The sequence below is a fragment of the Amphiura filiformis genome, chromosome 6 (genome assembly GCF_039555335.1).
Source record: "Amphiura filiformis chromosome 6, Afil_fr2py, whole genome shotgun sequence".
Classification (NCBI taxonomy): Eukaryota; Metazoa; Echinodermata; class Ophiuroidea; order Amphilepidida; family Amphiuridae; genus Amphiura; species Amphiura filiformis.
The window spans coordinates 12,540,823-12,566,221 of NC_092633.1; the positions used below are offsets into that span (position 1 = coordinate 12,540,823).

Genomic DNA, 25,399 nt, shown 5'->3' on the forward strand with positions numbered 1-25,399 from the left:
GCAATTTGGAATGCAGTTGAGAATGTCGAATAAATATAATTGTATAAAATATCAAATAGTGTAAACAAATACATACGATGTGTATCTAGGTCATCTAGAGTTGACTGAATTTAGGTTTGCCAGGCTTCTAGTAATTTATTGAAAATTTGCATGCATTGGATTCCATATGAAAGGTACGTAGTACATGTATGCCTATCAAACTTAAATTTCAACAATATAATCATAATGTCTTAAAATTCCACTATATCTGGCTTGCTTTTGAAAATTTATGGCAATTTCAGAAGTTACATTTTATTATTCTTTTCAAACCATTGATGAAAAAATGTGTAGCTTTTTATGATTATAATATATAAAACAGTTGTCACAAAGATTCTCATTAAAAAAGTGATCAGGTTAAAGACAATGACTCTTAAAACTTGTCAAATTTGTTTTTTTAAATTTCAAAATGTTCCTGCGCGCTTCCTTTGAAAGATTTAAGATTGTTTCTGCACTTCTGAAATTTTAAACCTGATTTCTGGATAAATTTAATAAAGTGATGAAAATTGTGTGATAAACCTATTGGCAAAATTTTTAATAGAAATTCTCTCCCACTGAACAGTGTAAGTGATAGTCCTGAACTTCTGACAGAGCTGATTCATCAAATTCGACCCTTTGAAGTTGGTAGAGTTAGAACACTCATATTTTTTGTGAACATATTTAAGAAAATAATCACACAAATAAACAAACTAACAAAAACCTTACTGTAGTTGAGTAATGTGACATATTTCATTGAATTTAAACAGAAGTCAACAAACACAAATTATTTATAATATTTTATTTATAAGTTAAAACTTCCTTTAATTTGTCAAAATTATTTGCAAAATTAATAGTTTCCTTATATGGCTCACTGCATCATAAAGAAAACAAGCTTGCGTTGCAAACTTTCCAGGCGTAATTTTGGGCATTTGTACTAGAGTTCATCACAAACTGCCTATCACCCACATACTTTTTAACCAGAATTGGTTCCATGTTAAACCAACAACCACTGTGTTTCAACCATCTAGAATAAACATGTCTGTGATGTGGTATTTAATTTATGTACATGTAGACCAATCTGCGTGTAGGATTTTTTTCTCTTTTATAAAATATTGAAAAAAGGAAATTTAGGAAATGATCATACATTTCCTTCAGTATATATTATATTAAATGTTTTGTCAAATTCTTTATCTCCCTTTGAATTTACATTGTTCTCTATCACATGCGTCATGTAGATCTTGCATGTATGATCCCGTTTACACAGACTCAACTTCATTTGTGTGTAAACAAGTTCACCACATTCTGAACTTGACTTCCTAAGTTAACTTTTAATGACAACCTGGAGCAACTTCAAACAGGACTTTTACAGTATAAAGAACATACATGTATGCAATTAGAAGTCAAGTTCATAATGGTTATTTGAAGCAAGAGAGCTTCAAGAGCAAGTGATGTCCTAAAGTCAAATTTGTTTTGAAACAAATCATTTATGGTAATCCTTGATTTGCAATCTGAAGTCGAATTCTCTCTGTGTAAACAGGGTCTTTGACTTAAACAAATGTCCACATTTATCGAATTTGGGTTAGTCACTATGTACATGGCCTTCTAACATTGGAAGAATAAGGAAGTATTTTTGAATATTTCAAAGTTTATTTAAACGATAATTAGTTTACTCTTTTGCCAAAAAATGTGAGAGATTTTCTTTGACCGTTGAAACTTAAAGCCATTGTAACATTTGCTGAAGAGGAAGTCCTCAATGTTTTTCAAAATTCTGATTTTTACACAATTGTAATATATTTTAGTAAACTAACATGCATGTATCCTGCGATTATGATTTAGCTATGTTTCATTTGGCAAAATGATACTTTTTAGATCCCAAAAAATGAGTGCTGTATTTTTCTGGATAAGGGAGTAATACAATTTTATAATTAAACAATAAATTGATGCACGTGCCCTGTTCTTAATTGTTAATGCACCAGTAAGTGGTTCAATAACACATGGTTATCCTAGTTATAAAACGACCAGAATAAATATTGAATTAGTCTCACTTAGATGTTCATACACCGGAAATGTCAATATTAACCCTCTATCTGAGTGTTATTGATAGCAAGCGACAATCCTTGACATTTAACATAAATATGTTTATGTTTGAAAACATATCAACATTTGAGTGTTTGTTAGGAACCAACTCAAAATTGCATTTTGAATATATATAGCCTACAGTTCAGATACCTATTTCTACAAAATCCACCAATAAGAATATGTAATGTAAAAAAAAAATGTTTTAGAGAACATTCGCCTCTGGAGATAACATTATGTAATTGGTTAATTGTCTGTCCTCACTCTTTCATGTTTACAGAGATGCTGTCGATTACCTGCTCAGATATGAAGCGTCTGCGACAGCTCCCGACTCCAGGGGGAGCACTCCGGTTCATTTGGCCGCATGGACGGGTAACCTAGAAATCATGCGCACATTACTGGCAGCTGGTATAACGCTAACACAACTGAATGAGCAAGTAAGGTTTTATTGGTGGTATTTCATAGTTAATGATTTTATCTTTTAAAGTTTTCTGTGCAGGATAATTTAGGATGGAGAAAAATGTGTTTTGGTTTTCTTTACTCAAACTACAAAAAATAGTGCATCTGAAAAGCGACCATTGCTTTACTATATTGTGAATGACAACAGCACATCTAAACTGATTCACCTTAAAGACAAGAGTTCCTAGATCCACAGATGGTATGGTACACAGATCAGAACATATTGAGATAATGACATACACATACAAGATTGGGATAAAAATAACTGCAACCAAAACAACCCAGTAAGGCCAAAAGAAAAAAATAGTTGTATTGTCCATATATCGAATGGGTAGGGGTCAGATTTTTTTTTTTAAATAATTTTTTAAAGGTCATGTATGCCTAAATAGCTTAATAAATAGTCCAAATAGGTGTGAATTGTGATATTTTGCTACTGTATACATTGAAAAACTTCATTCATGTTTTAAAACAGTTTAGAAGTGAAGTGTGCAGAAACTGTTTAAAAACACTTTTAAGGGTGGCAACAATTTTGAAAAAAAAAATTCTGGAATTTCCAAAATTAGGGTAGGTATTCATTTTGATACAGTAAAAAAAACTTTTCAGATTTTCCAGATTAGGGTCAGTCAGATGAGGACAATCAAACATCTTTTTTTTTTTTTTTTACCAAACAAATATGATTTCTCTTGATATGTCCCTGTTAGCCATGTAAATATTCAAACAATAAGAATAATCTGTACATTAGTTCTCAGTTCCATTGATACAAAAAGAACAGGCTGGGAAATTTGGTCATTTGGAGGGAAATTTTGCTTTTCTGGATAAAGAAATACATAAGATATAGTGGGTAATCCTGCTAAGTTAAGAGGACAATTTATCTCTCTTGCTGGGAAATAAACATTTTTTCCAGGCCTGCAAAAAGAGTAACATAGATGTTTTAAGTAACAATTCAAAATCAGTCATCCTAGTTGATCATAAATATGGCCCAGGATTGAACCTGTGTTATCTTCATCTTCTGGTTTATTTGTCTTGAGATATGGCTTGAGGGAGGGGTAAAGAAGGTTGACCCGCGCATTCTATGTTATGTAGACTCATATCATGTTTCTGTAGGAAACACACTTAGTGGGGGATGGATGCATGGTTTCAATGTTGTAAACATGTGATTTTATGCAGCAAGTTATCTTTTGTTTTAAATGTTAGATATTGGAATTTTACTTTTTTTATTTATTGAATTTATTTCCTCCTTGTTGTACATGCTGATCTTATTCAAGTGAATCTTTCATATATTCAACTCATTTTCTATTTGTCATAAACAAAGCATGATGTGTTTTGTTCTTTTTTTTTTTACTTTTGACTTTTTATCCTGTGACATAGATAGAGTTAGAGGGTAGATATATATCAGTATCAAAGCAGGAAGTTTGAATATTTTAGTCTTTTCCATCTAAACAGGATTTTAATATAACAAATTCATTTAAAAAAATTGTGTTTCAAATCAATTCATTGTGTTCATTTTTCCGGTTTACATAAGGTCAACTTTACCAGTTTTCATATGAGACTTAAAAGTAAAGTTTGACAAACTATAGTGTGTCAATATGTACAATGAAAATATTTTGCGGAGACAATTTTTCAAGATCTTACTATGTTGACAGCCTGCTTTTAACTCTGTCAAGTTTTAATTTTGTTATTCTTTGCCCAAAACGCTTAAATAATATTAGTAATAATTGCCAGGAAGGGTTTGCAATGCATGTGGCTGATTCCATTAAGGTGTAAGTTGGAACCATTGCAAACATTATAAATATGCGAAAAAATCAGGTTTGAAAAAAATTAACCAATTTCATATTATGAAATTGTACATGAAGGCTTTAACTGATACCAGGTATATAAAGCCATAATGTACAATCTTTAAAATGAATTTTGTTAATTTTTTAAAACCTGATTTTCTTGGCATTGTAACGTTGACACATTTCCCAACTCACTATGCACTCTCAGATATGCATTAATTAAAAGTGTTGTAACTTCTTAATTATATAACAGTATACATTTTTGGAATGGAATTTAGTCAGGGAATATAAATATAAACACACATTTTGGAGAAAATGAAAAAACCAAACATTCTTTGCCTCAATTTTTTGTAAACACACTATAGATATGGGGAGAAAGGATTTTCTCCAAATTTGATGTTTTTTTACACCAAATCTGTGTTTATTTTTAGATTTCTTGACTTAATTTCCATTCCTAAAAGTATACAGCATGACTATAATTAAGAAGTTACAGCACTTTTAATTAGGCCTATTGCATAATTTCTGAGAGTGAATCAGCCAAATGTGTTGTGTTTGAAAGACAACAGCGCAATTTTGATTTAATATCGTAATTACCACATAATTTCCCCATAGAGCTCCACAGTTAAGCAGCCGAGATAATGAATGGTTTTCTTTCATTTTACCTCATTATTTCAGATCAATATGGACAGAAAACCTTCCTGTCAATTGTTACTAATATTATTTCATAATTTTTGGCAAAGAATAATAAAATTAAGAGCTTTAACAAATTGTATCTAATTTCAATTGGTTTATTTGAACAATGAACATTTTATGAAAATGAAATTGTTTGAAATAATTATGTAGACTATTTGGTGGGAAAAGATGAGTTTGTTGGTTTTCCTGAAACTAAAATTCGGAGGATGTGGTTATTTAGGAAAATAAAGAGTATGAGCTTAAAATATAGCAAACATAATCAGGTATGCATTCTATAAATGGTTTTTGAAATATTTAATGTAGTGGTCTATGTGGCTATAAACAATATGACCTTTAAACTGACTCTGAGGATATATTTAGTATCTCATTTACATCCATTGGATTGACTTTAAGGTTAGGGATTAAGGTAAAGGTTATGGATGGGGTCAAGTTATGTAGGTCATAAAAAAGAATACTGAACAGAATTTTGTTGTGGCATAGCTTTTATATTGTAACAAAATATCTTTATTTGAAAGTTATCGCATATCGAAAAATGATTTTTACATATTTTTTATTAATCTTTATTTTTGTATATTTATTTGTAGAATAATGACTGGGACACCTGCCTTCACTTTGCCTGTCAGTATGGACACACCAAAGTTGTGGAAGTACTATTAGAGGTGAGATTTTAATTGCTTCATAGTACTTGACCTCATTTCTTTTAGTCCCATCCTGTGAACCAAAGAAGAATTAATTGAACTTTTGCAGGTTCAGACCTGAAACTGAACTGGCACCCCCTTCCCCTCTCCCTTCAGAGGGGAATGGAGAAGGTAAGATAATATAATAGTTATCTATAGAAGATTACCAGTGATGTAGGAAGGGGTCATTTGACTGCGGAATTGATATGGATATAAGCCTAGGAAGTTTAACGAAAAGACCTTTTTCTCTGGTAAATTTTAAAAATCTGTGGATGATGAGAGGCCACAAAAGGCAATGAAATGCAGTCTTTTGGTGCAAATTTGTCACAGAATTCTAAAATTGTGCATGCTTAGACATAAATTTTTGCAAAATAGGGGTCTGTTGGTGAAATTTACAAATTTGTCAAAAAGAAACTCTTTTTTAAGGCTGACAGCTGACCATTGAAACTTACAGGTTTAGCATGTTGAGTATACACCTACATGATGTAGGTCGGTGTACCTCTAATCATGGAATTTCATGCTCTAATTAAAGTAAATGAAGTGGGCTAATTACTTGCCTTGATAGTAGTTTTCTTAACCCAGTTATTTCAGTCCAAACTGTAAAATTTGTCCATATCATTTTACCCTAAAGTATCTGCAAGTTTTAGTCTACTCTTTCAGATGACAGACTTTTGAAAAACAAGATCATGTGCATTAGTCCAGTTTTGTTTAAAATCAAAACAAATGTGTGAAATGTGACACTGTGAACCAGTTGTATCCTAATGACCACATGCACAGACCAAGAACATGGCCCTTGGACATCAAGTGCACTCAAAATGCTGATCATGTGAATCCCAAGTGTGGTTAGGGATGCACCATTAGATATGTGGGGGCTAGGTAGTTGGGGTCATGGCAAAATAATGAGCCTCAATAAGCACATTTTTTTAATACTCCTCAATGAGCAACAAAAAAACCGAAAAAATCCATACTCTAAATGAGCAATTTTTATCTTTTTTACACCTCAGCAAAGTTCAAAATAATTGAACTAAGGCAATGGAAACTAGAGCGGTTCTCGGCTTTCGCGGTTCTCGGCATTCGCGGTTCTCGGTAGTGTGGGTTGGTCCGTATGTGACGTTTCTGTTCAGAACCTTGTGTGACCCTTCCCCCAGAAAAAAATCATCCGCCACCACTGGTTATAACAAGGGCCTTGTAAATGCAACTGGTGAGACAGAGCCTCGAATGACGTTTGTGTTTTCAGTCTGATTTCAGTTCCCTAACAGGTACAAAGTTTACGCATTATCATTAGGCCTACCAAGTATTGTATGTCCTATAATCTCTTATGTATGACATGGATCTTTACCATGATTGTGCAAGAAAAAAAAATATCATTTCAATACCCCAAACATGCGTTAAAAAGACCATGTTTTACACATGCAACCTCAAGTTGAGACATATAATTTAATTTTCCCTAAACCCTCATGCACGGGAAAAATCATGCCGCCACCATTGGTTATGACAAGGGCCTTTTAGGGTGCACACCAGTAAATAACCCTCACTGACTTTCTGTACAGACAGGGGCCGGAAAACAACTCAGTTCTTCAAAACTTCCCTTTCTGCAAGCAGACGGTCAGATGACGACATCCATTGTAAAAATTAATATATGGATTTCAGGATTTTTTTTCCCAGAAATATTGTAAAAAGTTCAACCTATAACCCATACAGCTAACGCCACCTCACAAACAGCTTGGTGTTTCTGAAATGTAACACATTTTGAAAGTCGTCATAAAAAGTCGGATCCTGCTAAATTTACACAGACAATCTAATTTACAGGCCTAAATGATGATTAAATATGAATCAGGGCCTAATAGTTGCCTTTTAAGCCTTTTCTAATGTATTACATTAAGTCATATTGCACATTTCCTCGTTTCAAATACTGTTTTTTTCCCTTCCAGGGTGTAGCTAGACTTCTCCATACTCCACTTGCCAATTGTGCTTCTGGCTATTGCATTTAAGCTTAAAACTCTGATTATTATTTGTGCACAATTGATAGATTTTCACATCTAATCTTTTCAGTCACCGTCGCCTCTGTTTGTTAGCTTCCCAAGTGGACTACTGACTTTGGATTGCGGATAACTTTTTAACACGGGATTCTATGGAGAGTTAGGCCAATTTCTGGCCTAACTAAAATTGGTCATGATGTAATGCATCTTTAAATGAATCTGGCTTGTGATTGGTCCCCAGATATCGTTATTGATTGAACAAATTCATCAGGACCGGTAGAGTAAACTAGTAAACCAGAGTTCGTAGTATCTGATCCAAGAAAATGCACTTACTGTGTATGCGTTTCAACAACCACTGTTGTCTTTGTCAACACTTGATGAGGAGTGACTGCAATCTACTGACAACCAACGCTAGAGGGATATGTAAAATCAGGCGGTTTTTGGCGATTTTAGCCATTAAGCCCCCACCGCATAAATCTGAAAGCCCCTCTGAGCCCCCCTCCTGGAGACGCTATTGCAAAATCAATGGAGAGAAACTATACTACCTTGTTTCTTAATAAAATGTAACGGGTACATCAGGCAACTATGAGAGCCAAAAAGGCCTCAAATTGAGCAAAGAAAGACATTAATTTTCACGTGCATTTCAACCAAGACGCTTCATTAGTGGTGTTAGCCCTTAATGTCATATTATCATGACCGTTTATTTTGTTTTATGTTAAGGGCTGGGGTATGAACGTTTGGACAGTATTTATTGTGGGACATTAGAGCACATCAGACATATCGAATTGCATTCTGAATACTAAGAATGTCCTGATATCAAATAATTTTGATTTTTTGAAATTAAATGTAATACACATTTTATGACAAATCATTAAAATTGATATTTTGATATATAACAGTCCTCGAAGTAAATTTTATAAATTTAATGATACATTCTTTAAGTATATGTAGCTGGGAGGAAAGGCCGACGATCAATTGAAAATTTTGACCTTTCGTATTGAAGATATGGATTCCCCCCCCCCCCCCAAAAAAATAGGTCTTTTTGTGAAATAAAATCCATATCGTCAATATGAAAGGTCAAAATTTTCAATTGACCGTCGGCTTTTCCTCACAGCTACATACACTTTAAGAATATATCATTAGATTTATATAATTTACTTCGAGGACTGTTATATGTCAAAATTTGAAAAAATATCAAATTTTAATAATTTGTCATAAAATTTGCATTATATCGTGAATTTCAAAAAATGAAAATTATTTGATATGAGAAAGACATTCTTCGTATTCAGAATGCAATTCGATATGTCTGATGTGCTCTCATTTCCCACAAAAAATACTGTCGAAACGCTCAAAACGCTCATTCCAGATCCCTTAAGTATATGTCATATTACATGTTTCACATTTGTACGATTTTAAATAATTCTTTATCATGTTTATAGGACATGCTCTGTTATATTTTTATATCCTCTTTTCATTCTTGAAAAGATAGATCATGCTTTTATTTCACCCATTGGGTATTTCTTTATTAATTTGTGTTTATATGGCGATTTCAAGTGGGATAATAACTCCTGGATGACGTAAGCATAATGTTGATAGATTTAAATATCATTATAAATAGGCACTTAATAATAATGATATTGAAATAAATTGATAAATAGATAAATTAATAGATAAATAAATAAAAGATATATAAGCCTAGATAAATAATAAATAAATGATAAACTAGGAGTAAATTGCAAACATTAAATATCTTAGAGCAAATGAGCATTTAATAAGTTTTTACGACAAATATTTTGCCCTTCTTGTACGTTTTATCATTATTTTATCTTTTACTAATTTTTTTTTGGGACATGCTCGCTTATTTATTTTTTATGTGTTCCTCTTATCATTTGTGAAGTATTTCTTTATTTTTGTTTTAGTACAAGTGATCACTGAGTATGTTTAACTGTGGAAATATCGGTAGATAAGGTGTTTTTTATTTCACCCTTGAGTATTATTTATAAGTGTATCAACATACATTTCACATGTCATGATTTTTCATTGTTTTATTTTAAAGCAATTCTTTATTGGGGTGCATGCTCTCATATATTAGGTGGTTTTTTTTTCATGTTCCTCTTGTCATTCTTGATAGATGGCTGTTTATTTATGTCGCGTGTTAAGTATTTTTTTAATTTTTGGTCGAAGTGTATAATTATCATCACATGCTGTACGCTGTTTATTTATTTCGTCCTCATTTTCTTTACTTTTGTTTTTAGATCTTTAGTTCTTTATTTTTGTTTCTGTGAATATCATCCGAATAGTAGGCCTTCTGCACATTATGATTTTTCCTTGCTTTATTTAACTCTTTACTGGGGTGCATGCTCTCTGCTGGTTTTTTCATGTTCCTCTTATCATTATTGACATGATAGCACCTGCTGTACGCTGTTTATTTATTTCGCCTAAATTATTTCTTTACTTTTGTTTTAGATTTTGAAGTGATATCATGATATCACACGCTATGTTTTATATACCAACCGCATTGTCTGGTTAAAGACAGTTCTTGTTTTAAATCCTGAATACAATGTCAACATTCAGTTCGTTCACCTCACAATGCGGTGCGATGTTATATAACTGTATATATTGCAGGGTTGCCAAACCCGCGATGTAATAGGCCTAGGTCAATAGGATGAGTTTTGAAGATTTTCCTCATGACAATTTCCTGTCCTATAGACACCAATTGATGGTTAAGAAAAATATTGCATGACTTCTCAACATTGGCTTACGCGACTTCTGGTAGTTTTTATCTCATAGAAACCAACGGTTGATAAAAAAAATATTAGGCGACTTTTCAATGATTTGACCAGCGGTTTGCCCTCATTTGTTTGGCAACCGTGGTCTGTGTTAAGTGAATATATTTCGGTAAGAAAATAATTATCATAGACCATGTAGACAGAACGGACAATAGTCATAGGCGCTCTCCTCCATTTTGAGAAATATACTTTTACACACACACTACATTTATAATTAAAATGATCAGCCTTAAAGTGTTACCTTTTAGTGGGTTAAGCCAAACCTAAGTGGATGAAATATAAATCAACACTTCTGGCACTGATTGGTTTCCGTAGTTGTTATATACGAGCTGTCTGTAGCTACAAAATTGTCTGCAAATCGGCTTTTGCCGGGCCTCTCTTTTTCGGGCGTTTTCTCATTAAATTAGGGTCCCGTTCAAATAAAAAATAAACTGGTGTCTAGATGTAATCACAGTTAACACACCAGGAAAATTATAGAATATACAACAACCTAGTTACACCTGTAGACTGCGAACAAACATGCACCTGGCCAGACCTGGCCGTAAAACAAAGTGTTCTCCCTACGGATACCCTTAAGGGTCACACAAAAACCTGATTTACAGGCAAACTGATTTTTGAAATAGTGTCAGTTGGTCAGGATTTAATTTTTTTTTTGAAGACTGTATTGCATTTTTTTTTAAAGACTAGTTTGCATCTGACGCCAGGGCAAAGACGGGGCGGGATTGGTTGCTGACCTGCGCAGTACAGCATTCTTGGTCTGGTTGACAGGACATCATACGCAAACTAGTCTTTTTAATTTGGTCTTCAATTATAGTAAACATTTTATACCACATGGGATAAGATTGAAGCGTTGTATTTTGATTTTCTATAGGAGATAATTATGTACAATGCCTTGTCATAAAACATTGACATTGATCCAAAAAGAAAGTTGCATAAAAGAGAGAGAGTGTTTTCTGGTACAGGATATATACATTGACCTTTGTTCATAGTGTTGTCAATAGGGAAATAGTTATTGAAAATGTTGCAACATTAGTAGGATCTTCTTCCTGTATAGTATTCTGCTTGAATTACATTGGTTCTATACAGTGACATTGATTCCATTCCATAATTAGGTCAAAAACTGCAACAGAGCTCAAAAGCAATGAAATGCACAAGAAGATTGATATTATAATATAAGTTTTATTTTTTTCACATCATATTCATTTGGACTATGTCAGGTTTTGAAACTTGGTTGCCCAAAGTTTAATATTTGCTTGGAGTCCAGCAATTTTTGACACACCCTGGAGGTGGGGTGCTATTTTTACCCTCCCTGCTAGCACACTTAGTTACCATGCAACAAGAAAAATGCCTCTGCAGTTGTGAATAACCAACCATCAATAACCTCAAATATATATATCTGACCCATAATCATCTGTATCTGACCTTTGACCTCAAGATGCATGCACCAAACAAACTTCACTTTCTGAATTATAACATGTTTTTTGAAACATTGCATATTCATGTTATAAATGAAATTTATTGTAATTTTTTTCCTTTTTATCACTCAGTATGGAGTTGACACTTTTGTCTTCAACAAAAAAGAAGAAACACCATTGGACCTAGCTGCCCAATATGGCCGTTTAGAAGCAGTCGAGCTACTGATCCGTACCAGACCAGAACTGATTGAGAAGATTCCAGATACAAGGTCATTACTGCATCTGGCAGCTCGCAGTGGTCATCATAAAGTAGTCAAAGTCTTAGTGGACGGAGGCTGTGATATTAACAAAAAGGTATTTGAACTTGAACTTAAGTGTCTAGCAGTAATTCCATAATGTGGTGTATGAATTGGCTGTTCCAGTTGAAATCCATGGAAGACATAAAAGACAAAAATACCATATGAGATCAGCTTCAACAAAACCCGGAACAAGTCGCCATGCATGTTTTTGAGTTATAGGCCTTTAAAGATGACATTCCCATTAAAAAAAAAATCAAATTTTGGAATTCTTAATTTCATGGTATTTGACTTTGGGACTGAGTGGACTTACAAATTTTTGAAAGTACTTATTAAAAAGAGGTTTATTTAATCAATAATTGACAGTTGAACTTTGGTAATCCCTATTCAATCCTGTGTAAAGCAGGAAACTAATTAGCCTGTTTCTCAGAACATGGAGGTAGTATGCTCAGAATCAGTGGTTAGTCGATAATAAACTGTCTCTTCACGTTGGCAAGACAGAATGTATACTCTTTGGCACCAAAGCTAAGTTAAAGAAAGTTCCACATGGATTACTGTTGCACATCTTGGTATAGTGGCCTCACTCAGAACCACAAAAATAAACTGCAAATTACTCAAAATAAGGTTGCTCGTTACATCCTGAAGCTTTCTCCCAGAGATCACATTGGGCAACATGAGCTAAACCTTGTGAATCTCTTGAAAATTTGTGACAGAGTTAAACAGCTGAGGCTTAACCATGTCTTTAACATCTACCATTGTCAAGGTGCACTTTATCTTAATCAGAATTTCACTAGAACATCAAGTGCTCACTCTTATGGAACCAGATCAAGTGAATCCAATTTCATTGTTCCTAGGGTAAAAGGTATCGCCTCAAACACATTCTACTACAAAGCCATTTTGGACTGGAATGATCTCCCATCAAACATCAAGGGATTGCCTACCAAGTCTGCATTTAAACAAAGTGTCAAACAACATCTTGCCAGCAACTCTCTCAGTCAAGAGATGTCTGATTTCACTGTGTAGGCATTTTTTTTGGTTTCCAATAATTTTGTTCTCTCATCTTTTCTTGGGACCCCATCGGAAATAAGCTTGCCTTTTCTGCGGGCTTAATGGGTTATCCCGGCTTGTCATTTTTTTTTGTCCGTGTGCCTGGTTCCTAAATGGCTTTGTGGCTGATTAATTTAAGCTTTAAATAATTTGTCACATTGATGTACTTTGTAATGATTTTTCTGTCTCTATAATTTGTTTTTGTATTCTAATGATATTGCCAAATAAAAAACAAACAAACAAACAATAGAAGTTCGACAAAAATATCAAGGTATTATTAAAAAATATTCATATCTTGCAAAGTATTGATGCTATGTATATAATTTTGGTATCATTTTGAAGGTCATTGTCCTGTGCATACATTTTTATTCAAATCATGAAATGTCAAAAATGCAACTTGTTCCTGGTTTTGTCAGAACAGGGTCACATATTTTAGACAATGCATTTTCTTAAAACAAGACCTTAAAATTTTGCTTTATTTTTTAAAATTTGAAATTGTATCTATCCCTGAAACCTGCTTTTGGCAGTACTGACTGACTTGGATTTTAAATTCATTGTGTGATGTTAACAACATGACGTGATTTTTCAGATCAAAAATCAGTTGTGATAGCAGTAGGAGAGATAAAATTATCACATTGCAAATAGGTCTGAAATATGTATCCTTTTGCCAGTTATTGTGCCAAATCCTTTGTAAGGTTGCAATCACATTTAAGTGTCAGTAGTCTGAAGAAGTCATTATAATTACTTATTACCACTGATGTATTGATCATTGTAAAGACTTCAAAGTTTTAATTTGACTAGAAAATTGTATGAGAAATTCTGGTGGATAAGCTATCCTAACTACAATATATTGGTGGACATGGGTGAAAAAAAGGACATCTCAGCCAGGAGCTACTTTTTACCCTGAAGTGGTTCCTGGTTGGCAGGGATTTCCTGTGAACCAGAAGCTACTTCAAGTCCAAAAGAAGCCAGTCCAATTCAAACTTCTATCATCTGTTACTAAAAGTGGTTGTATATTTTGCTTACTTATAATCAAAATTGATCAAATTAAGCTTAGCTTATCAAAGGAGAAGTTTACTTCCAATTGGGCACTGTTTAATAATTTCAAGTTGTTGAAATCATTGATGCAAGGTATACTGGTCCACAGCCAGGAGCCACTTTTCTGCCACAAAGTGTCTCCTGGTTCAGGTTGGTTGACAGGAACCAGGAGCCATTTTAGGTTTCACAGGAGCCAAATGGCTCCTGTCTCCTGCTTAATCTCACCCATGTTAGTGGATTCCAACTTTTCTCTTTATTGATCCTAGTATTACTTCCAATCATTTCAGCTCAAGAGTGGTACTGCCCTACATGAAGCTGCCATGTATGGCAAAGTAGAAGTAGTAGCAGAACTTCTGCAGCATGATCCTCCTATCAATGTCCATCTTACTGATGAGGCGGGTGAGACAGCTATGGATAAAATCAAGAGACATTCAACCATAGCAGTTCAAGACATTGCTTCACTCATTACAGGTAAGAGACATTCAACCATAGCAGTTCAAGACATTGCTTCACTCATTACAGGTAAGAGACATTCTACCATAGCAGTTCAAGACATTGCTTCACTCATTACAGGTAAGAGACCTATAGTTGTGTCATAGGGCTCATTAATTTGCTGTCTGCATTACATACTGTCATATTTCAAAAGGCTGCTGTGTGTCTTTTTATATTTTCATTGTTGTATTTCATAGTGTTATTTTATATTTCAATATGTTTCTTTCTTTTATGAATGGACATGAGATTGTATATTGTGATTATACATCAACATTAATATATATAAAGTTAATTTTACAGTGTATCTCATCTCAATTAGATGACAATAATAAAAAAAATCACACCAAGGCAGCCTTTTGAGATATAACAGAATATGATGCAGGCAACATTATTTGCAAATTTGGCTCCATAAAGTAAGAAGAAGCTTGTTTATAGTTGGTACCCCATTCCTACCGAAGGTGTGGTGCTGCTGAAAAGAGTCATCCTAGCAGACTACCCCTGTCCACTGAAAGATTGGTTAGGTTGCTACTGGCCTACTGAAGGATTTGGTGGCTGTGAAAGGAGCTGGTGAAGTAAACTGCCTCATGTGTACTGAAACATTGGCTGCCTGAAATGATCTGTAGGCTGCTCCTTGTCTGTAAAAATTAACTTGCTTCTATCATGGTGTAGTGTCCCTATGTTTTTTAACTCTGAAATGAGAAATGTTTAAAAAAGGTAAAGAGGCCACACTCTAGCTATTGTAGATATCTGTGATCCTCTCCAAGGATTTATGTACATGTGCAGCAAAATTTAATATATTCAATTCTGAATAGAGAATTCAGTGTATGCAGGCATCTGTAATGTTAAGCATCACAGACAATGTGCAATGATCCACAACATTGGTTCTATATCAAATGGACTGTGGTGCAGAACTGTGGACTACCTAGTCTATTAAATCCTGAAAACTATGAGCGTAGGATTGTTTGATTGGCAGCAAAAAAACACAACATTTTAAACTTAAAATACATGTATGTGCACATGTCTCTCGCGAGTTAGTGTTTATGCTATGGGTCATGATATAGAAATCTGTTTCATCATCATCATCAGTCGGCTGCGGAGCAGGCGACTACAAGCTTTCTCCAACTGTTGCGATCTTGGGCAAGCGAAACAATTTTGTTTGGCTGCAACATCCCTTCAGTATCTCCCAGGAGGTGCTGTACATAATGTAAGTACAGTGTCCGCGGCCGTCCCGGTTTCCTCTTCCCATGTGGTGGAATATAAAGGGCATATTCTTTCACAGGCTCGTCATCTTCAAGACGCAGTATATGGCCAAGAAATTTGAGTTGATGAATCTTGACTCTGGCAACCAGTGGAGTGGTGTTGGTCAGATTGTAGATGGTTTCATTTGGGATCCGATCCACACGCTTGATGTTTAACATGACTCTGTAGCAAGATGTTGCAAAGGCATTGATCTTGTTTTCCATGTCCTTGGTGATTACCCATGACTCGCACCCGTACAGAGGGATAGTGACACAAGTTGTCTCAAACAGCTTGATTTTTGTTCCAATTGGCAGGGATAATATTAACAAAATTGACTTACATTGCTAATCCTGAATATCTCATACAAGTTGAGTGGGTGCTTACCAAAACACACACACACTCCTCAGTCAATAAGCACTGGCCTGTAATGGCCTTCCCGCCTTCATAACAACCTGATATACAAAAAGAGGTGGGTGTATTGCACAGAAAATGGATTTCATGCACTTCTTATAGTATTAATGGGGGTAGCAGTGGAGATAACCAAGGTGTTTCTGACTTCATTATTATTAAGTCTTTGTTCTAAAATATGTAAAAGTATATATTTTTCTTCTGCTCACTTTTGTACTTCATTCTATTAAATAGAAACCATCTGAGTTTAGTACTTATTGTACATTTAAAGGGCGTATTAAAAATAACCAACCATCTTGAAGGGTTGATTGAAGTGTCAAGCTTATCTTCCCATTTTTGTACATATTGACGAACAACCGATTTTCTTAAAACTAATATATTGTACATTCTTTTGGCACCCTCTTTATCTTTAAAAAGAACATCAAAGTTAAATGGAATATTGGAGTAAACAAGGGTATCACCAGGTTTGTCAAAGAATTTTGGAAATGACTTTTTGATTGCTAATATCACACCACCATATTCAACAGAATTTGTGCAAACATGAAATATATGCATGAAATCCTCAAGCGAGAGGAATTCCCCAATATCTTAAAATAGATCATTGGCAGGGTCTTTACCAATACGAACCCACAAACTTTGTTTATCCACTTTAAATTTTCTCATTATACCAAAGTAAACTTCTCAGTAGTTCCTGCCTGGTGGTTGGTTGATGACAGTTAAAATAACTAAACCATGCCGAAAAAACATCTTGCCAAAATTGATTTTGTTTATTATTCTTGTCATTCATAAAATGCTTAATGTTGAGACAGACTATAGTTTAACTTCGCCTACTATTATCATTTGTATGTACTTCTGCTCCCCTGTATTATATAAAACTCCTGGCTAATCAGAACACCATATTTGAATTCCTCAATCAAATATTTGAACCAAAACCATCATAAAAATACTGTTTATGTGCGAATTCAAACAGTATGTACAACACAAAAGTGAAAAAGTGCATAGACACAAGGTGACTCTTCTCCCTTCACTAGAGTGCCAATTTGATCGGTGTCAAGAATAGCAATTTAGGTCTATTCAGGGTGTACTTGACAGCCAATTTTGGAAGTCAAGAGATTAAGCTAAACTTGTTATAAGTTTTATAGATCAAAGTACTCACCATAATACTCCCCAAAGTGACTCACATGCCACTAAAATTATTTTAGACTTACTATCAATATCATAATCACTGTCATACTTATGGAATGATTTTCTGCATAAAGAGTTCGGTGATTATATTGCTGTGTGGTTAACACATCATAATTTCATTGTATATGGACTCCTGAATGATATATTTGGGTAAATCAGACAAATGTAATTCCCAGGAATGTATTTAACTTAAATTAACTCAAACAACTTTTAAAATTATAATGTAAATTTAGAGTATTTTTGGCCAAAATTATTTTAATTTCAATTTTATGTAATTTAAGTGAAATCTTGAGTGAGGATTTTGTGGTATTCCAGCAAGCCCCCATTTGCAACTTGCTGTATTTATTATGCATGTATTATTTGCTCTATCACAGCTCATCTGAAGGGACAGCAACTCCCCTTGCCAGAACAAAGCCGAAGTCCTTCTGTAACCACTGATATTGCAGGAACTCATGCATTCCCAGTTCCACCTGACGATTACACATCACCGTACGACAACCTACACAGCCTAGGCTTAACAAGCTCAACGTCAAGTTCACCCAACAGACTATCGCCAGGTCCTTTAAATTTGTCCGGCTCTTCCTCACCAAATATGCAAAAACCAAAACGACCGTCCCTGCCAGCAGGTTCACCTAGTGCTTATCCTGGTGGCAGTTATATGAATATGAACTTCCCCACCAAAGTGCCTCCAAAGAAACCTGCCAGATCTTCCATAGGTGTTTTACTAGATACAGACAGTACTGAAAAAGAGTCAGCAGTGGTGCCATCCAGTGCATCTATGTTTGAGCTGGGTCAGTCACCGAACAACTCACGCTTATCATCGCAAGGTAAGAATCTAGTGTTTGCAAACAAATATTTTGTACTAAACTGGCAACTTTTTTGTTGCATGATATTGCACGATGCAATGTTGTCACTGTAAAAGGGCACTAATCTAGTAAGACCAAATAAATAAGAACAACAGCAATTATTATTGATGGATGAGGTCAGGGAAAAGTATGCTTGGTGAATTTTTAAAAGTATGGAAATGTAATTGCTCACATTCTTAACATTAGAAGACTGTTTGAAAAATTGTGCAGTTTTGTCTTACTATTAAAGATAGCAAGAATGTATTTTGAGATTTTAAAGCGTATACCGCGATAAGGCTAATGATACAGTGTAGGTGACGATGTGAAACTGAAATAACTGTTCTGTTCTATATTGTTTGTTAGCCAACTTTTCTGGAGCTTTTGATTGTTAGCCAGAGGTTGGTATAAACCAGCCCCAGATGCAGTATTATATACATAATCTCTATTGTGAGAATTTGAAAAGCATTATTTGTGCTTTTTTTTTTTTTTTCATTTCAACTTAGATGTAGCGCCACCACTACCTGAGCGTAATTACTATGATGAAGATTTAGCAGGAGACTACACCGAATTAAGAATAGATGCCCGTCCACCGCAAAAAGCAAGAATCCCTCCATCAAATTCTATGCAACATGAACAGAAATCAGTAGATAAAAGCAGTGAGAATTATGTAAGTATGAATAAGGCAGTTGTTTCTTCCACTTCTATATGATAAAATGACTGGGAAATGATTTCACAAAAATGGAATAATAAGTTGTCATGGACTAAAAAGAGGTTTACTAGACCCAAGTACTTCTGATTATATATGTGACCCGTCACATCAAAGCAGACCACTTCGCGGCAGAAATGAAAATGGAGATTTAAACACTGGGATAAACTGCTGATTTTTAGCTTTAAAATGACACTTTACTTGTTGAAATCAGATACAGTAAAAATGTTTTATGAGGCAAAACAAGCTCAAATTTCTTTTTATTTTCTTTATATTTTCTCATCTTCTTTCATTGTTATCAGCCAATGAAGCCAGCCGCGAAGTGGTCGGTTTCGATGTGATGGGTCACACATTGTTGTGCCATTGTGCATTATTTTCATTTAAGAAATACTGATGGAAAGAAATCGGTTTTGTTTTATCAGAATAATTGCCCCATTTTGTTCCATGAATGATGTAATTCCTTATGGTGAATACAAGTTTGTACAAAATACTTGTGATAAGTTACAGTGTTTTAATGCATATGCTGTTGGTTATCACATTACCACTGCATCTGGTCACTGTGTGATTGGTCAAGCTTTCATCAGACGTGGCTCTAACTTCATCAGGGGTCAGAGTTACATCTGACAACAGCTTGACTAATCACACAGTGACCGGCTGAACCGGTACAGTGATAACCTATGGCGTACTCATTAAAACACTGCAACTTATTATGAAAACCTGTCGAGAAAGCCTATCTACAGCTGTACTTATTTAATATACTTGTGTTTTTTGCTTGACACAGTAGGGAAATGGGGATTGTGTAAAATGTACGGAATGTAATGGAATGTAATTGTTTCAGGTTCATGTGCTATGTTGCTCAGAATGATATGCTAGATGGTGGTGTAGATTTGTGGGTTATGGGTATGATATAAAATCCAATTGTAGCTAATAACATTTAATACTATGAGCTTGCAAGTAGGAGAAGATTTCTGAAGTTGTTGTCAGTTTGCAATCATCTTCAGGCTCAAATGATATCATTTCTGCAATCAAAGTTTAAACAGTCTTTCGACAAAAAAATAATTGGAACTAACCTCTCAGTCTTATGATGTGAAAACACACATCTTCATCAGGAGAACTCCAGAGATGTTGTGAAGAAGTTGACATCACAATTGACCTGAGATAATCTTAGGTTGAATCAATGAAGTATAAAGTGTCAGAATCTGGAGACCCTGATCACATTTGAGTTTGTGAAGTCAAGAGTTCTCCTGATAAAGATATGCCTTTTCATATTGAAATATTGAGATTAGTCTCAATTATTTTTGTTTTGAATGACTGTTTAAACTTAAATTGCTGTTTATCTACCAACATGTATGAACATTCACTCAGATATAATTTCTGATTGGTTTATCTAAGCTGGCTAACTTTGCTGCAAAGAAATATAACAATATAGCTGCCACATGCATGGTTTCAATTCACATGCCTTCAGGTATATGGAGAATGTATTATACAAGGGAGCTATTACTTAAGTAAAGCAGCTGTCCCATGTATACAAAATTATTGTTGTTAATCTTCATGACAAACTAATCCTACATGAGCATTATTAACTCTTCTGCAAGCCAGCCAATCAGTCAGCCGGGATCATACATGCTTATTTGCATTGCTTATTAATCTGGTCACTCCTTCCTGCCTTCCTTCCATGCATCCATAGAACACAGCCACAGACACTATGTCAAGTATGTCATCATCGCTTTTCAGATCACATGCGACACTTTCGACATCCATGCACTCCACGCCACAACCATGCAGCAGTGACAACTTGTACGAGGACCTGGCTAGCGCTCTTAGCGGTATACCCAGGTCGAAATCAGCATTTTCGTGTATTGTACCCACTCACAGAGTAAGTGTGGGAGTGATCCATTTTAGTTTAGCAGGATCACCTAAAGTGTTAGATCTCTAGTCTACAGGGTTAGCGGTGACCTGCTGAGTCCAGGGGTCCAAATTGGCAAATAAAGGGGTCCAGGCATCTAATTCTACACATACATACAAAATTAAGGGGTCCAAATCACGGGGACCTATCAAAACAAGGAGTCCTGGACCCCAAGACCCCTTAAAACGCTACCCCTGCTAGTCTAATGCACAGTCTGTAAAACATCTTATCGTTGGTAACAAATAGTAGTATTGGGCTATTCCAGTTGGTATGCATACACTCCTTATGAAAGACATGACCATAATCTGCTACACATGGGTGTATATTTCAAATAGAGTCATCCATTTAGACAACCCCATATGAAATACACATTCCCTGTGTTGAAGATTAAAGTCATGTCTTCCATAGAAGTATGTGGATTTCAACTGGAATAGCTCATTATTATAATATAGGCCTACCAAATGGAACAAACCTTTCACTTAAAAACTCAAACTGCCAGTGTATGCCAATTGCCAAACATGCAAGGCCTTTGATCATGTTATGATGGTTGTACTAACCATGTACTGTTTGTCAACTACCAAAAGAAATAGAGAGTTAGATATATAGCTATAAGGCGATGAAAAAATAACCCTGTTCTACGGCTAGGTGGACTTTTCAAGTAGTGTCAGTCAGTCGGTTGGGGACCATGGTTTACCATGGGCAGTGATATACCATGGGCAGTGATGCTGGATCTTTTGAGTATATATTATAGGAACATAATTTTAAAAGTAGACTTTGCTTATTGCTAATACACAACATATAAGGAGACTGAATTAAAAAGTCTAGTTGCCTCTGCCGATCAACTCCTCAGCCCATGATTAGTAGTGTGAAGAAGGAATCGCAGAAAATGGTGAAAATGATGATACTTTTATAACTTAGACAAAAAGCAACTTTTCTAGTGCCTAGTTTCCAATTACTAAGTCTTAACTTTTAAGACAATTTGTATGTTTGAAGGTGCAAAATTAACTATAGAGCACACTGTTTTACCACTGCGTTCAGAAATGTCAATCATCATGACAAAATCGTAAACGAATCATTGCTGAGATTGATTGCCAGGTGACATCAGATGCAAACTAGTATTTTTAATCTGTGATTCTAACATTGTACTTTCCACACATTTTTGTGTTTTAGCAAGAAGAAAGAGTGCAGCGCAAGTCTGTGGATGTGGAACAAGCTGATCCACCAGATTCACCTGAATGCTATGAATTACTCTCAGAAGCAACGACTGGAAGTGAACGCAGGAATGGACATAAGAATGTACCAAGTAATAACAATTCTATTGAGTCAACGGAAACCACAACAATACTGGCACAGATGTCTTCAGCAATCACAAGTATGTTAACCAGCTTATTAGAAATAATGATATGTTGATATGATATGTTGGAGTATTATGTGTTATGATATGGTACAAAAAATTGAAGCATTATATCATATGAAGTGATGTGGTATCAAATCAAGTCAAATCAAATAATATGATTTAAATGATATTTACATTCCTTGCATTCACAGAAATGTATGATCAGGATCCAGTATACAAAAAATAGTTAATTTTGCTTAATGTTCAAGCCTAATCTATTGCTAATATTCTTGTTTAAACTTCTTTTATAGATCAAAAGCCAGTACCTCCACCTCGCAAACATCGCAAGAACCCTAACAATACGGCACCACATAATATGGAGTTTCGTTATTCTGGAATTGAATCATCCGACATGCCATCTACACCCCATATTTACACACCGCCCCCGACTCCAGATCACCCACCGCCTTCACCTCATACAGCATTACTTGGGATCCATGCTAAACTTATGCAGCAACAGGTAAGGGATCTGACCATATTATAATCAGAGCCAGAGATAAAAAGGCTAGTTTGCGTCTGATGCAGGTCTGTCAATCAAACTTTTTTGTGATGATTGAGTTTCTGAACGCGTCAGTAAAACTGCGTGTCTTATGGTTAATTTTTGCACCTTCAAACTTACAAATTGTCTCAAAAGTTAGGTCTTAGTAACAAGAAACTTACATTCCTGAAAACACAATGTCAGCAATGCTTAGAAAAGTTGCATTTTGCCTTATAAAAGTGCGATTCCTTTTCTCTAATGAAGGCACCAGTGAATCAACCTTCCCTTTATGCGGGAGTTTGATTGACAGTAACGTCAGATGTAAACTAACTAGTCTTTTTTCAGTCTGCGATTATAGGGGATTTTCTTGACTTCACAAATTACTATTTGTTGTACATTTTAATATTTTCTTTTAATACACACCATACATAAAATGTGCCAAGCACATAGTTGCTTCACCCAATATCAACATGTAGTATTATGAACCTTACATATTATTGACATTTGGCCATGTAAAAAAATTCCGGAAATATAAAAAAAAATGTTTTCATTTCCAGAATTGGATTATAACATTTTGTCATAAAAAGAGCAAATAAATTTTTTATAGAGGGGTGATACATGCTAGCCTTTGTCTTGGACAAGCTCCCATAAATGTTTGATGCCGGGGACAAGCGTGCGTCAGTCTGGCAAGGGCCAGTTTGATTTTCAGGAAATTTAGCAGTTAATTACCCACTTACATCCCTGAAAACAAAATATAGATATATTAGCTAACACTTTCTTGTGGTCCAAGGTTGTGAAGTGCTTAAATTTGAAATGATTTGGTAAAACTCTTAAAAAGTGCCTATTTGAAACAAGGGATAAAAGTTTTAGGAAATGGGAGTCAGTTTCATGAAATAAATCTGGATTGCTGCAACAGTTTACTCTTCGGCCTCCCTGATTGTGATATCGCCAAGTTACAGCGTCTCCAGAATTCAGCTGCAAGGTTGGTTTCGCGGTGCAAATATCGCGACCATATCACACCAGTTCTGGAAGAACTACACTGGCTGCCAGTTCAATACCGTATCGAGTACAAGATACTTCTACTTACATACAAATCTTTGTGTGATTCGGCACCAGCATACATTATACTAAAATGCAGCAAACCTTTTACGAGCGCGACTACCGTGATGTTGCAAATTCGGCGCTAACAACGCGTCGGGCGCACAGTTCATTCATAAATTTCCACTCAGCAACAATATATCGCCTTAGCAGCCAATCAGAGACAAGTGCGTGCAACGCAGTATATACGCTGATGTATCCTTACAATACGCGCTCGTCTAAGGTTTTCTGCATTTTAGTATAAAGACCTCGTCTGCTCATATCACCCGAGTCGCTCTCTTCGCTCATCATCAAAGAACCTTCTTCGTCCGCCGTCAAAAGGAAACACTATTTATTATAGTGACCGTGCCTTTTGTGCTTCCGCTCCTCATCTATGGAATCAACTTCCGGATCACATCAGGCTAGCGTCTTCACCAACTTCAAAACGTTGCTTAAGACCCATTTATTTAAGAAGGCATACAATTGTTAAACAATTTTTATGTCATTTTGATGTTTGCTGTTATCTTGAGTCATATTTGTTTTTGCATGTGTAATTTATTATGTATAGTTTATGTTAATTTTCGCATAATGCATGTTACAGGGCTTCTTGCTTTTCTGATCTCGATTTTTATTGTTGCTTTTATGTTGTGCAATATGTATTGTGTGCATTGTTTGCTATTTTAGTGGTTTTATAATATATATTTCACAGTTAATTGCATTTTGATCATTCTCGCCTTTTTAGGCTTACGCTGTGCAATATATATATATTGCTTGTCTTTTTAAACTGGTTTTATTATATTGGTTTTTGTATGTTTTTAAGATTGTAAATTCAAATATTGTTCATAAATCTTATTGTATGATTTGTGAAATGTAATTGCAATCGCATTCCAAGGCATTTATTGTTTCCTTGAGCTGTAGCCTATTCACTTGTGAGTGCGTATTGCGGTAACATTTCTCTTATTTATTTTTTGCATAATGCATATTGCATGGCTTCTTGCTTTTGTTCTCGATATTACTGTTGCATTTATGTTGTGCAATACGTATTGTGTGCATTGTTTGCTATTTTGCGTGTTTTATAATGTAGGTTAATTGCAGATTGATCAATCGTGCCTTTTTAGGCTAACACGGTGCAATATATATATTGCTTGTCTTTTTAAACTTGTTTTAATATATTGTTTTAAGATTGTAAATTTAAATATTGTTCATATATCTTGTTGTATGATTTTTGTGAAATGTAATTGCAATCGCATTCCAAGGGTTTTTTGTTTCCGTGCGCTGTGTTTACTTGTGAATGCGTATTGCGGTAACATTTCTATTATTTCATTTTTGCATAATGCATGTTGCATGGCTTCTTGCTTTTCTTGATCTCTAAAATTGCTGTTGCATTTATGTTGTGCAATATGTATTG

At 34.9% G+C, this 25,399-nt stretch overlaps 1 protein-coding gene across 1 annotated transcript in view; it reads left to right on the forward strand.

Annotated features, from left to right (window-relative positions):
* Positions 1-25,399, forward strand: part of LOC140154988 (ankyrin repeat and SAM domain-containing protein 1A-like) — a 114,585-nt gene that overhangs the window by 11,670 nt on the left and 77,516 nt on the right. The window contains exons 3-11 of the mRNA XM_072177655.1: positions 2,372-2,528; positions 5,603-5,677; positions 12,011-12,232; positions 14,547-14,730; positions 17,958-18,410; positions 18,932-19,095; positions 20,822-21,010; positions 22,211-22,412; positions 22,688-22,896. Coding sequence (XP_072033756.1) covers positions 2,372-2,528; positions 5,603-5,677; positions 12,011-12,232; positions 14,547-14,730; positions 17,958-18,410; positions 18,932-19,095; positions 20,822-21,010; positions 22,211-22,412; positions 22,688-22,896 — 1,855 coding nt within the window. The remainder of the gene's footprint in view (positions 1-2,371; positions 2,529-5,602; positions 5,678-12,010; positions 12,233-14,546; positions 14,731-17,957; positions 18,411-18,931; positions 19,096-20,821; positions 21,011-22,210; positions 22,413-22,687; positions 22,897-25,399) is intronic.